General features: G+C 31.3%; 1 protein-coding gene across 1 annotated transcript in view; it reads right to left on the bottom strand.

Moving 5' to 3' along the window:
* LOC118192190 (acetoacetyl-CoA synthetase-like) overlaps positions 1-16,925 on the bottom strand; it is an 82,672-nt gene that overhangs the window by 42,717 nt on the left and 23,030 nt on the right. Inside the window, exon 2 of the mRNA XM_085826863.1 lies at positions 12,430-12,558. Coding sequence (XP_085682989.1) covers positions 12,430-12,558 — 129 coding nt within the window. The remainder of the gene's footprint in view (positions 1-12,429; positions 12,559-16,925) is intronic.

The following is a 16,925-nucleotide window of genomic DNA, read 5'->3' as shown; positions in this document are numbered from 1 at the left end:
AAACGTATTACCATTAAATTTGTAGATTTTTTATTATCGTCAAATCTGTAGAATACAGCCAACTTCCTATTAACAGTAGCGTATTAATTGTGTTGCGGATTAATCGAGCCATGTTTAAATTAAGAAGTTAAGTTTGTTTATTTTGAATTTTTAAAAAATTATCACTACAAACCAATAGTGTAAAACAAAACGGTCTATGGAAAATACAATATTTACGTTGTTCAAGTTATCTTGCAAATATTGTGCTTTAATACCATTTTGACATAGTTTTTTGTTCTAATGATATTCATTGTTCTGTTATTTAAAATGTCCTGCTTTGTTTTGAATACAAATTTAGTTTACGCAATCAAATAAGCTCCTTTTCTAGATTAAAAAATCTGGAGAATAAATGATTATAATTTACTATATGCTTGAAGATATTATATGCAGTAAATTATAATACGGATTACTTCTCTTTTATGTGTTTTTTTCTGCTTCCAGATTAATCTAATTTTCAGTTAACTGTTGATGTTGTTCCTGGTACTGGTCCGGTTAATCCGGTTAATTGGTAATCGACTGCATGCAGTTTCTGTATTACAGTCCTATAATAATAATTAACTTTTCCCCTATATTTCTATATATGTATCAATGGTTATTCCCATTTAAATACCACAAATACATTTATAAGCACTGTAAATAAGCTTTTTAATTAAACGCAGAAAGATTATGCAATTTTAATATGTATTAGAATTTGTTTTACATAAAATATGCACATTTGCATAAACAAGAAAAAAATTCTTTTGCATGAATAAAAGGAATATGTAACAGAAAACTAGCTGGAAAATAAAAAACATAACTCCTTTATTGCAGATAAGGCAGAATTTGCAAATATTGTATTGGAAATATATTCAATAAGTTCCGTGGTTCGACCTTTGGGAAACACACAATTGGTTTTTCCTCTGAAGTGATACAGACATGCGTATTTCGAGATACTTCACGTTTCATCCCTTCCATCGAAATTATGTGAATACTATAGAAAAAACATCACATGAACATTTTTGTTTTAACATATAAAGATTACTGTTAGTATGTTAATTGCTGTAGCAAATTCTAACATCTTTAGTAAATTGACTGTTTAGGCATCTTACAATTAATTACAATAGAAAGCATTTCAAAATCAATAAGGCTGTTGTTTTTGCTTTTTCATCATTCATATGTTAAACGGAGTACCAGTTTTGAGGTCATTCAAGCAGTTTTGTCATCCAAACTCGACAAAATGTTGCAAAAGCGCCCTAATTTTTAACCCATCTTTGCACTCGACATGTCTTTCTACCTAAGATTAATCATGCCTGGCCTTCTGTTTAAAATGAAAGTCGTGTGGCTCTTCATTCCACTTTCGGTAAAAGTAGAATTACATTGTTCTACATTTGAAAACTTATTTCTTCCCTTTTTGTAAAGTTTTTAAGTGTTTCTTACGTATTTCAGGTTACCGAATCCAAAGTAAAACTTTACAAAAATCAAACTAAAAATTATAAAGGAAATGCAGCATGTTTTGTTCTTATTCATTTTCATCCAATTTCAAGGAATCAAGGTACTTACAAGGTACAAGAAGCTAAAAGATTACTTCAAAATAAAAGGTAAAGCAAAAGGAAAATATATTACACATAAACGGGTGTCTTAGAAACGTTCCAAGTTCGCGAATCGCAGAAACACATCTTTCTAAATGCGCGTACAGTTTATAAATACAAATACAGTTTTTTAGTGAAGGAGAGTTTTTTTTTAATTTTCCATGAATGTTCTGCACTTTTCCCTTAGGAATTTGCATTTTAAAATTAAAGCAGTTATTTTATGGCCTAGATCAGGGGTTTCCAACGGGGTCAGATGACCCTCCCCCGAGGATCGATGAAATAATTGTAGATAAATAACTAAATCTGGAAGGCGTTTTTATAATAAAAGGTAAAGTTTTCCATTCTAGGGAAAAACAAGGAATTATCTGAAAAGGACAAGTAATGATTTTTTTAAATTCTTGACTCCTGTATACTAGATAGATACATGCATATTATTTATCTAGATAGATCCATACATGTATACTATATCTAGAAAGAATTAAAATGTGCATATAGCAATAGCTGTGGAGTGAGTGACATCAGAATATTAAAATTATTTTTATATAAATTATTATTTAGCCAGGATTTGTGCATAGAAATAATAGTTTAGTTTTTTATTAACAACTAACATGAGAACTAACATAAGAAGATCATAATAACAACCCGTGTAGTTCATTAAATATGAACATATTATGGGCCATCAAGTATGTTTTGTTGCTCCCCATTGCGAATTACAATAGCTTATGTTCTTAATACTGATCGGTAAAATTTAATGTACATTGGTAAGCAGTGTGTTGCTGATGTAATTTCATCGCTGTGTTAACATGCTGCATCGAAACTCCAGTAGTACAGAATAAGATTCTGAGAAGGATTGTAAATGCTCATTATCTGATTAGAAACAAATAGATTCACGATGAGTTGAAAATCGAACCTATAATGGACCATATTATGAAACTTATTCAGCATTTCTTCAAAACTGGACTTAGCTGTTATGTTGCAAAATTTTCAGAAGTTCTTAGTTACCAGATCATTCCAGAAGATAATTTAACCAGGCCATTTGCTACTCGCATGCTTAAAGAACACAACTTCATAACCTAGCTTTGACTGACTTTATTTACTTGTTTTCTTGCGAGATGCGACTTTTGTCTCTCGTAGCTTTCTATCTGATTGACATATGTGCAGTAAGGGGGCAAGGGTCTTCTCATTTTTAGCTCACTTTCTTGACCGTTTTTGGAATTTTACCTTCTAGCTAGTTAAAGTCATGTGCCCTCAGAGGCTTAATTTCCTAGCCTAGTTTATTTCAAATATATTTTTATATTAGCAATTCCATACATTATAATTTCACATCCAATTTCAATGTCACATAAACAATATCATGATCCTTATCCACGCTGCATCGTTCACTCAGCATGTTGCCGATATAATGCATATCGCCAATGTAATGTATTCTTAACATAACATGCGTCCTTAATGCAGCCTATTGCCGATATAAACTGTTCTACGTTTCAGAACGTTTTACATTTAAAAGCTAATTTTTTTAAATCGAATAATTTTGGTTGTTACTTCGCCGATTAACTAAAGACACACATTTTGAAACTCTTCCAAAATTATTATATACGCGTTGTAATTAAAAAAATTAAATTAGAGAATGTTAGAAAAACATGCTATAACGCCATATTCCAGTTCAAAGTTGTATCGCAAATGTAACATATAAAAAGCCGAAATTTTATCTTGTAATATGTTTTATGCTTAAGAAGTTCGCACTAATCATTAGAAAACTTACTTTAAGAAAATGGATTATTTTCTTTATTTTCCAAAAAACGTTTTTACAGAATGTACTTATTTTCTCAATTTGAACTAAAAAACAAAAACTATTTATCTTATTGACAATGATTTTGTTTTCTGTTATCATCAATGCTTCTCCAACCATTTGCTACCATCATGATGGTTGGCATGACCTTCTGACGAATTAGCCATTAAGAGACGAGAAATGTCACTGTTTCAATCCATTTTCTTTCATGTTTGATTTAGAATTTGTAACGCGGAAAAGAGCCAATTAGATTAGAAAATCGAACAGTAATAATCTAGATTTTCTGTCTCTTTTAAAACTGTACTGTTTCGTCCATTCTTGATGATATGAATTGTTTTTGATAAAATTAATTAATGATTCCTTAGTTAAGGAAAGATTTGAAGAAAAACGTGTTAAAAAGCTATAAAAACATAGATAATTTTGCGACTAATGAAATAAATTCTAAAATAACATAGTTAAAATTAAAATCAAAAGAATTAAGCGTTAAATTAGTAATTTAATTGAACGTTAAATTCAGTGTGGATTGCTTTAATTCAGATTAAAAATAAAATTAAGTGGATTAGTAATTAGTAACGTAATAAATTAAATATTCTGTTACTAGTAAGTTGTTCTGAAGTACGAAAAAAATAAAATGCTGTAGCTTACGTTTTCCGTTTAAGAAAGTTTTTCTATTCGAGGTCCATTGGAAAACTTCTTATGGAAGTTCTGCATTAATTAAAAGAATACCATAAAACTGTCATTTGCATATGGGTCTGTTTCTCGCCATGAAGTATCCTACAGATTTCCATTAATTCCACCTTTGCCTGACCTAATTACGAATAAAGAATCTTTCGAAATTAGGTCAGGAAAAAAAAAAAAAAAAAAAAAAAAAATTCTATTTTTCAAAAATTATTTCTTAAACAGTCTAAGGTGTTTCCCACAAGTTTATGCATGAGTATCTATGTTATCATTACACGAGATCTTTTTTTTTTTCAGTTGAGCATATTGGCTCAAAGTAGCCAAAACGATTAAGATCACAGATTTACATATATTTCTAGTTAGTTTAGAACAAGAAATGTTTCTTTATTTTTCGCGTGATTATCAGGATAATTAAATCAACCGAGTCTGAAAAACATACCACCGATAGATTCAAAACTGAAGTAGTCGATCAGTTAACACGATAGCAAAATGGAAACCAGACGTGATTTTTATTTAAATATTTAAGTTTTAAAACAACTATTAACAAAGAGTGCTAATTTATGCTCCAACACTAGTTTAATTCTCATATCTCATTCAGATAAAGTTATGGTAATCAAAATTCAAGGTTACTAACTGGATTTTTTAAGGCTAAAGCCCCAAAAGAGAAATATTTCTTCAGTGCTGTTAGAGTCAGAGAATTCTTTTGGTGTTCTAGCTAGCTTAACACCACCAGACAAGCCACCCAGACAATATGACTAATATAGGCTAACTGCATGCTCCATTAACTCTGGTTAGAATTTGGGATAAGGTGTGTATATATATATATATATATAGAAATGATCCTATGAAGTAAGATATAACAAAATACGATAGCTGCTTTAAAAATAATTGGCGATCTCAAAATTAACGTTCTAGATTTGGTGCTCTTTCCCTAAATTCATCTGTTCTCCTAAATTCGAGATTTTTTTATGTTGCGTAATGCTACTGGAAAAGAGCAACTAAAACTAATATTAACCAATCACAGATTAGATCTACTTATACTTCAGACTTGGTGTAAAAACTCTTGGCACATTAACTATGTCATTATTCTGTTAGCTTCTACACTACTTTTTAAAATGCATGCGTCATTCTTTTTAAAAACCAATGTACTCGTACATAGCAATTTATCATATTTCATTATCAAATGTATCGGATTTCATTATGATTAGATAAATATCTACTAAGATGATTTATATGCCGGGAAATAAAGACTGTGATTTCGTCAAGTTCATATTTTGTTAGCTCCATCTGTAAGCCTTCACCATAAGCCACAACGACTGCAAGCTGATTCCTCCTTTATGCTTTTAAAAATATTATATATATAAATGTGATTATAGTATCTTTCCAGAAAGGGGCTTTTAAAATCTGTCAAAAAGAATAGTCCTTCTGAGAAGTAGGGGGGCAGAGCTCGTATATAAAGCACGAGATTTTGGATTCTATTTTGTGGTGTTTTTTTTTAAGAGTGGATATCCAAAGTTTGAATAAATATTTGGAAAGGAATAGCCCTCACGTGCTTTGCCTATGTCAAATAATTCGATCTAATCTTTTACATACTAATTTCCATTAAAATCACATTAAAGTTTATTTATAATCCTTTGCCTTAAAATCTTCTTTTATCACTTATATGTGCAAATATTATTATCAAAAAATACTCCTGGTGACCATGTTATTGTGGTTCAGAGGTTAGGGCATCGAGCTAGTTATTGGAAGATTTGTGGTTCAGTTTCTAAAGAGAGCATAACAAAGTGTGTAGGTTTTCCTTATTTTGCATAACAAATTTATTTTAAGTTTGATACCAATTCTTGACTTCTCAACTTCCCCTCACATTCTCTCTTCAGGATGTAAATTTAAAGTTAAGTGCATATTCAAACGGGTGAATATCTGAGTTTTTCAAACGTGTTTCGCTAGCCAAGAGCATGTTTCGTTGTTATTTTGCTATTACACTAATAAGCCTCTTGGCCTTATCAGATTTAGTATCACGCCGGTTAGATTCCTGTGAGTCCCCCTCTTAGGCGTAACTTAAGTGCTATCTTGTACTATTTATTTCAGGTTTGGCTTACATTATATTCTACGTTTAGTTTCCAAAGCAAGTTGACGGTGCTTTTGTAACGGACGAAGACCGCGCCTTTCTGTTAACTATTTTGAATTAATAAAGGGTTATTTTTATCCTTCGTCTGAGTCAGTGCCTGTGCGAGAATTTTCCAGTTCATTATAGGGTCTATTCTAGTTTATGTGGTACAGGAGAGAAAAACTTTATACAGTGGCGCTCGAACTAAAAGGGTATTGGATGATGATTCTCCTCACCCAGGATTTGGCGATTGGGTCCCCTAAAAACCCCAGTCGCCCTTTAAAAGGGGGAGTATATAAGGTATTTCTCCCACCTTCTTGCCATGCCTTCGTGGTGTGGTGGTCTGTACGCTGGGCGCGTATTCCAGACGTCCGCGGTTCAATTCCCGGCGAAGGCGTTGCTAAGTTTTTATCTTGCCTGCTTCCAAAAATACCTAATGTCTCTACAAGTGTTTATGTCTCCCATCCCAGAAATCTTTGCCATGGCATTCGAAATAAAATATGGCGAATAATACTTTGCCACCCTCTAGTCTACTCTTGCCAGTCTCCTTTTAAGCGTATGTGTGTATGCTTAAATGTGTGTGTATGTGTAACGAATTATGGTATTACTTCCATTCGTGCCATTCGAATGTAGCAATTAGCACGTCCAGCAAGTAAATAGAAGATCTGAGGCTCGTTTCCAGACGAAAGAGCAGTTGATTTTCACATTTCGTGCTCCGAAAGTATAATATTATTTACAACAGTTAAAGTTACTAGAGGAATCACTTTGAACGTTATAACTTTTCATTGACCAAGAGCTGTTATAGCGATAATAATAAAAACAGCAAAATTCGTAACCCACATTGTTTACTAATCTTCGAACTGCGATGCGTATTTATAGATACAGAATATGTTAATATATTTTTTGCCACTTTCCTCTTCTCTAATGATTCCATCTAAAAGCATAATAACCAGATGATATTCTCTTCTGTATCCCCAGATAAAACTGTGAGATTTATTTTAATTAGCACGTTACTTTTGTGCTAATTACGCCTTATATTTCTTCTGTCAGCGTCACCAGAAAGGTAATGTAAGTGGAGTATAACAGTGAGCGAAGATATAAACTGAGAATGAGAGTTTGGCAACGTACTAGAAGAGCTGTTTCTCTCGTAAATCCCTTCTTCTTGGATTTCTTCGACGAGTAATAAATTAAGAGTAAATTCGATTTAACCTTAAAAATAAAAACAAGAAAGAGCATGAAGCATTTGAATTTCCTTGATACTTACTTCCCATTATTCTTACGAGAATCCCAGTATTTAACAAATGCTACATCAAGCATTTTATTGCATTTTTAGAATATGGTAAAACTATATGATAAGAAACATGACACAGATCTTGGACGGAAACTGCATTGTGGATATCTTTGATTTAACGTCATATGTTTGCAGCTAAGGCATAAAACTATAAATTACAATAAAGCCGTGACTTAAAAAATTGTGCACGGAGCATTTTGTTAGAGATGTTCTCTTTCATTTCTTTGGCAGGTAACATTTGTTGCGTTTGCAAATCTTTCTTAACCCTCGAGGTTTGTTTATTTATACTCAATACATTAAAAAAAGGTTATTTACTGAATGAGTGTACTACTGTGACCTTATTTTGAGGTTGTGTTTTTGTTTGCGTTGTTTGTGTCTCTAATAACGTGCGGCAGTTCTTGAAAACCTTCAAATCTTCTATTCTTTGTTTTTCGAAAATTATTTAAAGAATTTAAGAAATACTGAGAAAAATATTTCGTGGAATAATCTTTTGACATTATTTCATTGTTCAACAAAAGCATTTAATGCAAAAATACAGGTATTGCCTAATCTCTCAATCCAAGAATTTTTAATTTCATTTTTTCCTTCTAAATGGTAAGATAACGTTTAACAAAGGGTAGAAATAAAAGTATTTCCTAGTTGTACTTATTATAGAAAATTAATGTCTTGCAGAAGCTTGTCATAGTAATTTAGGAAATAATTAAATCTTTGCAAGATCTACGTGACCATGGCGGAAATTTTGGGAAGAAAGCTGATGATTTAGCCCATTATTCTTCTTATTGATTTAAAACCTCAACATTCCGGCGCCTTAATAGAAATTCTTTTACAGAAAATGTGCTATTTGCATTTGGAACATAGACTATCATGTATGACCAAAAGCACAATGAATAAATATGTATAGTTTTTCCTTGAATGAAAAATTTATCAGTTTTTAAAAGATTTTAAACTAATGCAAATTTTGTCTCAACATGTTGATTTTAAAAGATAAAGCGATTTGGATTTCGAAGTGCAAATGCCATAGCGGTGATGATGGTTATTGATGAAACCTTTTTTGAGCGTATTGATCATACTGTTCAACACCATATCCAGCAAAGGCAAATGATTTCAGTTCATGGTAAAGGAATTGTCTGAATTTTATACGTTATCTCCAAGATTAAACAATCAAGCAGAGAATGTAGCACAGAGTATTTCAAAGTGTACTACAAAGCAGCAAGATATAGTTACGTTGGATATTCGTAAAGAGAAGTTTCTTATATTGAGAGGGAATTGACATAACATCGCAATGTTTTTCGTCTGTATTAAAAAGAAACACTGATATAAAGAAGTAAGGAGTTACAAAGAAGAGTAGATCTATATATAATTCGTAACCCAGCTTTTTCACTAACGTTTATTGGCTATATAATTAAGGAATATTGCAAGTCGATCTGCATTTAAATTTTACAAACTACATACTAAAAATACTTATTTATTTTACATGACTAAAGTTAAGGCAAAAAATTAAAGCGAGTATCTAATACATGACTGAAACCAAAGAAAATATAAAATTGCTGTTATGAGATTTAAATCAACGAAAGAAATTAAAAAGCGTGTGAGCATTATATGAGATAAATCAACAAAAAGAATTAAAACGAGTGAGCATTATCTGATTTAAATCAGCAAAACCTTAAAATGAGTGAGTATTTTATGATTTAATTCAACGAAAAAAATAAAACACATGAATGTTATAGAACTTAGTGCAAGTAAGTATTATATGATTTAAGTAAAAATCTAAAGCAAGTGAATATTATATGGTTTAAATGAACAATTTAAATGTTAAAGTGAGTAAGTAAATTAACAAAAAGCTTCATTTTATTTGGCCTAGACGAAAGAAAAAGTAATGTGAATAATTAATTATGGGTTTCTGTGAAATCCTGAACTGGTTACTCACATTAGCGTGGATAATTAGATTTTTACTGATTTAATCAGCACTTATTAATATAATTAATGAACCTTCATAGCTGAATATATTATGTATATTCAGCTATGAAGGTTCCGCTATAGAAGTCTATTGATATTTGTTAATACTTCTACCTATACACTGTTTTCCGCATCAAAAATGAAAAATAAGAATTATTTTAAAATTCATTAATAGTTCATAAATATTAATTGCATATGTATTTCTTATTTTTTCTAAATTTCTTTAAACAATAGGGCAATTTTTATTATTATTTTAAAACTTTCGATTTTCAATCATACGAGTCCAAAAAGGTGATACAGTATGCAAGGATAAACCTTTAAAGTGAAATACGGTTTGAATTAAATTTATCATTAAGATGTCGACTAATTTTGGTGGTTTGATTAACGTTTGGAACAGCATCGCAATCAAGGTTTTTGGAATATTCGCGCAACTTTTTTTAGTTAAATATAAGACACGAGGAAGAAAAGTTTGCATGACAGGAAAGAAAAAAAGAAAGTCTTTAATTATTCCAATTTAATTTATATTTTACACATATATATAAAATGTACATTAAATGGGAATAATTAAGATCCTAACTCTAAGAAACAAACTCAGCTGAAATACAAACTAAAAGTTCTCTGCTGGATTGTATTTCAATTAAGTTTGGTACTTAGTGTCAGGATCTTAGTTATTCTAATTTAAGTTGCATTTTATGAATACGCGTTAATAAGTATTTCGCATTAGAAATAAAACAATTTATATTTCAATTTAAGTAAGGTACCCAAGGTAAGAGCAAGTTTCAGTTTAAAGATAGTTCACTAGTTAAATGAAATCCTTGCCCCCATACACTAAAACTTATGGTAGGATTCGATTTGGATTTTTTTTTGATAGAGTCACATGTTTTAAGCTTTACATTTATCAGTTTATGACGCCTTTTGCATTCAACTGGAATTAAAAAAGGTCAAAATCGCTTTTTTTCTTTATTAAGTTGAAGAAGTGATTACCTCAATACAAGAAATATTATAGAGCTGAAATTATAAACTTTAAATCACTGTACAGAACGGTGATCTGATTATGCAATAAATGTAAAACTCTTTTGAAAACGCGTAATTTTTTCCGCGTTTTATGCGTTAAATGAATATCAGTCAGAATTTTAGAATAAAACTATCGCTAGAGGAGTTGAACATTAATGTTTTTCAAATGCAGATCTCTACTGAACCCTATAAAAATACCAGACAGCCTTGTTCGTCTACATTTGTGTTTCGTTCTAATTCTGTTACCGTTCTAAAAGCAATCTTTACTGATATATTATTACCTTCTTTCTAAAATTTTCTGTTCAGATTCATGTAATAAATTATGGTGTGCCATAGGATCTGCCGAATTACATTAAGAAAATATTTTTCAGTACAGTAAAACTGATAAGGCAGTTCGAATATGTAAAAACTGGATATGATCTAATACATTGTATATAGACACTCACGGGGCTGAGGAAAATGTTTAAAATAGAAATACAATACAGTAGAACTGTTTTTACTCAAACTAAGTACAGCGGAGCAACCGTTGGATAGCAACTGTTTTGAATAACTTAAGGGATTATTTTTGGATATATTGTTAAACAAAATTATGCTTTACAGTATATTTACACATTTTTTTCTTTAAAATATTAATTAAAATTTTGATTTAATTTTATGAGCAATTTTTATGAGACTTTATATGAACATTTATGTTTGACGAATCTCTGTTTTTGCTCCCCTCTTTGATGAGCACAGCAACAATAGTTGATAGATTATAAAAAGGAAATATTAAAGCATGGGTTTGATTATTTTATAACATTAAAACGTGTCTACAGTAACGTACAAATTAATAAAATTTGCTTGAATAGCTTTTTAAAAATTGCACAGTAATGTATTATTTCTTTTATGCATTTAAATCCGCAATGTACTGTATTATTTATTTATGTAGTTAAATCAAGATATAAATAAACAAATAACAATACATGAAAAATTAGCAAATTTAATTTTAAGCGGTCTTAAAAAGCATAGCAAGCGGTTTGGATAATTGGAATTCCAGATATTTGGAACCTGGATAACTGAAGTTCTACTGCATTATAATTTAAGGAAGTTATATTGTATTGTAAAAATATCTATTAGCGCATTATAATAAAAATTTAGGATATTGTTTATTATATTGCAGCGGAACCTTCAGAACTTTCTTTTTGAGAATGATAGTTAGGCTGGGAGTTTCAGCAGAATCAAGAGAATTTAAATAAGTACTGTTTTTTGGTTTAGATGATGTTTCAAGTTACTAACTATCAAGTTACTAACTTTCAAGTTACTAATATAAAGTTATTAATTAAGAGAAGATTCAGTTACTATCATGATCTAGCTGTTAACTACGGTGATCTAGTTTCTAAGCCATGATGATCCAACTACTAGTGATGTGGTTACTAAATATGACTTAAATAATAACTCTAAACAGTTTATAGCTATAACTGCAGCCCACCAGCGGCCGAGTGGTAAAGTCGCTGAACACTGGTAGTTCGGTCCAAGGTTCGAATCCCGCGAACGGGCTGGCTGCATGGGTGTTTTCGTGGTTTTCGTCATGTGTAACGTGTATACGAACCAGTTTCCCTTAGAAAGTCCTCTACGAAGGCATCCCTCCCCTTAGGCAGATAGCCCTCGAGGCTTTGCCGTAATTAAATAACCTAACCTAACGTAAGCTATAACTGCAATGTTCCAATTATTAACTATTCGTTGGATAGTTAGCAGCTGCGATATTAAAAAATGATTACAAAGAAATAGTACCCTTTATAGTCGCAATGTACGATCATAAATACATATATACTATTGATGTATTAGAACGTTAAATGAAATGTTAACATTTTAGAAATATTTCTTTTACAGTTTGTGTTTAGAAGTGTTTTAAGAAACAGTAATGAAAGTATTAATCATTGCGTCAAATTTCTCAGCTAATTCAGTTAAGAATATTTATTCTTACAAGTAAATTTAGAAAACAACTCACCAAATTTCACACCATATTTATCTTCAATAGTTTTCTGGAGTTTCTCCATCTGTGTACCTGGGACCTTTTTGTTCCATATTTCTCTTGTACCAGCTGAGATGATGTCCACCAAGCCTTTCTTTCCTTTAGCTAGAAATGAAATGTAGAATTTGTTTTATACGAGGTATAAACAATATTTTAACATACTCATAGTTCTTTTAAAGCAATTTTATGGACAATTTTGCCAGTAATTTAAACCTTTGTTTGGTTATTGACGATATCCCGAACAAAAACATTTCAGGGAATTTACGGCAGGTTGAAAAATCTCAACACAATATATCGTGGGGGAAAAACAATAGCGAAACTTTGCAAGGTTGTCATCGTCATGTAGATACATAATGTTAAAAGAAAAAGAGCAAGAACAATATTTCGAAATTAAAAGAATGAAATTTCGAAATTTAAAGAATAAAAATCAAAGCAGCTTTATATCGCAGAAATATCCTATTTTATAATAAAAATTAAAAAAATCTGATATGGAGACATCATATGTAAAAATGACTTTTTGTGCGACTACTAAGTTATACACATTTTTTACTGCACTTTCTTTAAACTTACTTTCCTGAATTATTCTAACATAATTAGCAGATCCTTCAAGGCAAATTGAAAATGACATAAAAAATTGCAAATTTTGAAATTAAATAGCCCAGTCAATTTTTGTCGTATGGGAGTCAAACTTCTTGTATTTTTATTTTTTCATAACGTATAAAACTTTCACAACTTCTGCAGTTATAAGTATACAAACCAAGAGAGCGTATTAAAAGCTTAATTAATGTTCAAAATTAATGTTCTTTTTAACATTTTTTAATAAATTAATTTTTTTTATTTGCCAAAACATGAATATTTTTGAATTTAAAACACTTTTATAGCTAAAAGTATACGTTTTTTTTTCTACAACCAACGATTGCAAAAATAAAGGCCGAGTAAGGACTTTTAAAACAGGCAAGGGGAGTGGTATATATTGTATACATATATAGATAGATTTTAGACTTCTTATTAAATGCGAAAAGAAGAATTCGTCGGAAGCTTAGGAAGGTTAAACTGGTACAGTTTCAAGTTTCATAATTATAGTTCATAGTTCTGGACTCGCCTTATTTGCACTGTTTTCGGCAAACCTTAGGAAATATCCAAAACAGAAGCACGTGGAGCAAGTGCTAGAATAGAATACTGTAGTTTTCTTTGAACGCTCTAAATGAGCGTCCATCTCAAACATTAATGAAATAAACTTCTATGTTTTCTGAGCTGCATAAAGTTTTAGTCTTCCAGGCGCAAAAGTTTCAGGAAGCAGTTTTGTACATTTCTTCAAAATGAGCTGTACTGGAGCTCTCATGGCTGTTGCCCCTATGTCAGGACATCCAGCTGATATTTTGCCTCAAACTACGTGTTAAGAGGAGTTCATTTTATCTCGCTGTTGATAGCAGCAAAATATTTGTAACATAAATTTACTAGTTTATTCAATGCAGTAGCGTATTTGGTTTTGCGCTACATGTCTTAATGATCTGGGTGGCCTTGTAATGAACTTTAATCATAATCCAATTATGAAAATAATGAAAATTAAGGGTCGTCTAAGAATGTGAGGACAATTTAAATGCTGTAGTTTGTCGAAAATATATTCTGTCAAGGCAATAAAGTACAAGACTTTATTGCCTTGACATTTAGCATGATTTCAAATCTAGGCAAAACATCTTGCTGAGCAGAAGTTTTTGTGTATTTTCTCCATTTGTAACATAAAAAACAGCCTCTTAAGAAGCCCTCCAGGAAGGCATCTCTTCGTTTAGGAAAATAGACTAGTGTATTTTTTTTTATAATCCAGAAGTAAAAATCAGTGGCATCCACAATAACTATAGAAACTAGCATACAGTATTGCTGGTTTTACGAATTTCAAAACTGTCTCTGGCGTGCTCCTTTTGACGTTATGTACAGTTTATTTTAATTAACATGTTATTTTCTAAGTTTTATCTTTCCTGCATTTCTACCTTTTTGTCCAGCCCACTAGGATATACAAATTAAGTGAGTTTAAATAACGATATAAAATTTATGTGTAGAAAGACATCAGCAAGGTGAGCTGTAAAATACCATGTACTATTCGCCGTAACATTATGCTTGTTTTGAAAATTTACTTTTGCTGATAGTACTTAGTTACAAGGCGCGATATCATCGGAGCCAGTTCTTAGGTTCCACTTTAGTATTTTCTTTGTAAATAACTGAGATACTGTTATATTCTCAGGCCACAAGCAGTAGTTCAGCTGTTCCCAAACTGTATCTCCTGAACCACAACAGCAACAATATCTTACAATGTTATGTGATATGCAATGCTATATGCAGGGACGCGAAACAATACCACCTAACGTCTTGGTAGAATGATAATGTCTCCGTCTCCCGGCGTTGTCAACTATTCCCAATTTATACTCCCTGGAGACCTAACAACTCCGCCTTACACTTCACAGGGATTCCGCGGCCGCTTCAGCAAAGTAAAATAAATAAAAATTGATGAAATTAAAGAATAAAAAACAAAAAGTTGAACAAAAATTTTAAAAAAATTCTAGAAATTACATTCTGAGCAGGAATTTGTAAAGTTCAATTTCACAGTTCCTCCTCTCACCAGACAATGTGTCGTTTGCTAGAGGAAACTCGATGTAATCGCATGGTTCATGGTATGAAACATATGAAGAAAAAAATTATTTAGATCCTATAACACGTTCCCATTTCTCATCCCTTAAATACAGGGCACACCAGCGGCCGAGCGGTAAAGTCGCTTAACACTGGTAGTTCGGTCCGAGGTTTGAATCCCGCGAACGGGCTGGCTGCATGGGCGTTTTCGTAGTTTTCCCCATGTGTAACGTGTATACGAACCAGTTCTTCTTAGAAAGTCCTCCACGAAAGCATCCCTGCCCTTAGGCAGATAGCCCTAGTGTGCTTTGCCGTAATTAAATAAACCAAACCAAATCCCTTAAATACTAGAAACGGCTATTTGTGCGATTCTTCCCTGCTCGAGAATGCGAAGGTTTCACCGAACAATGTTGGATTTGAGTTACAATTTTTCTTTATTTTGATGAACCTGACAATTTTTATGGATATTAAAAAAAATGCGTGTTTGTTTTAATATATATTTAATATTTTTTTACACAGTAACAAAACATTTGAATCAAAGTGGTTAAAATTTGAAGTTTTAAAATGTTGTTTAGTGAACGGTAGGGAGAAGAAAGAAAAACGAAATGTTTTAGTTTAGTTTCTGGGTTAGATCGAGTCTTTTTGATTGCATGTTGTTAATAAACCTTTATCGCAGAAATAGGATGGTTAATCTTTCATCCTACTGTTGAATCTTTTACTATTGTGTAGAAAAAGTTTGGAACTTGACTTATCCTAAAAGAAATCGAAAGTGAGAATTCAGTGGTTCTTCAGGACATTATTTCTAAAAACAAGTATTCCATGGAAAAACAACTCATTTAAAAACTCATTTCAAGCCAATTAGAAATAAATATTTTAGCGGTTTGCGGTGATCACCTTGTGCTACTCAAAGACGGGACGAGAATTCGCCTGCTAGTCTAGGAAGAGTAACCTAGTGTTCAGATTAAGTGCAAGTAGGGCGTAACTTTACTATTAAAATTGATATTTTGTATGATGCAAGGTTTTTTTACTTAAGTGCTAGTGAATAAGTTTTAGCCGATTAATTGTGTCACTATACTTTGAATATATTTCAGAAATAAAAGAATTCAGCACAAGGTCAGCAATAACTAAAACACCATTGTTTAACTGAATAAAATGACTACCTTTTCTTCAAATAATAAGGCTGTTATTCAGATACACTGCAATTTAATTTATGGTATATTTCTGGCACGTGAGTTTTACAGCGTGAGTGAAAAAAACATACTTCTAAATGTTGCTGGAAACAATCGCTCTATTACTACCCAACAAAACTTTTAGGAAATCAGGTTTGCTGTGAAGTTATTTTTTATATATAAAAGAAAATTATTTAAGTAAAAGATTTTGAAACACGATTTAATGATATACGTAGATTTTAACCGAAAATATATAAAAGTCTCCGTGTAATGTTTGGAGGTATCTAGGATTGACAGAGTTTAATTCTCATTTCACACCGTTCTTTTAAAACTTTAAGAGAGCATTAAGCGAAGAGCAGAATGGGAGAAAATAGCATATGTCAGAAATAAAATCTGAAATTTCAGAGATTTTTTAAAATATCATAAGTTTGTAGAGAGTTTGTTTGTAATGTTCGGTACAGAAAATAAAAGGAAACGAAAGAAAAGGAGAAAAATATTAGATGTCGAAAATTATAAAGAGACGTTCTAAATATATAAGTTAGATGCTATTAAACGAATTCTTATGTAATTATAAATCATAGGCTCATTTAATGAAACCATTCAGTACTTTAAAACAAAAATCGCTAAATCCAGATTCGGCTGTATTAAAATATTTGATATCGATTTGTTGAATTACTTTTA

The sequence above is a fragment of the Stegodyphus dumicola genome, chromosome 1, assembly GCF_044657685.1.
Source record: "Stegodyphus dumicola isolate Sdum_Otavi_A_Nest chromosome 1, ASM4465768v1".
Classification (NCBI taxonomy): domain Eukaryota; kingdom Metazoa; phylum Arthropoda; class Arachnida; order Araneae; family Eresidae; genus Stegodyphus; species Stegodyphus dumicola.
The sequence above is the reverse complement of the archived record's forward strand: the minus strand, read 5'-3'. Positions and strand labels throughout refer to the sequence as shown.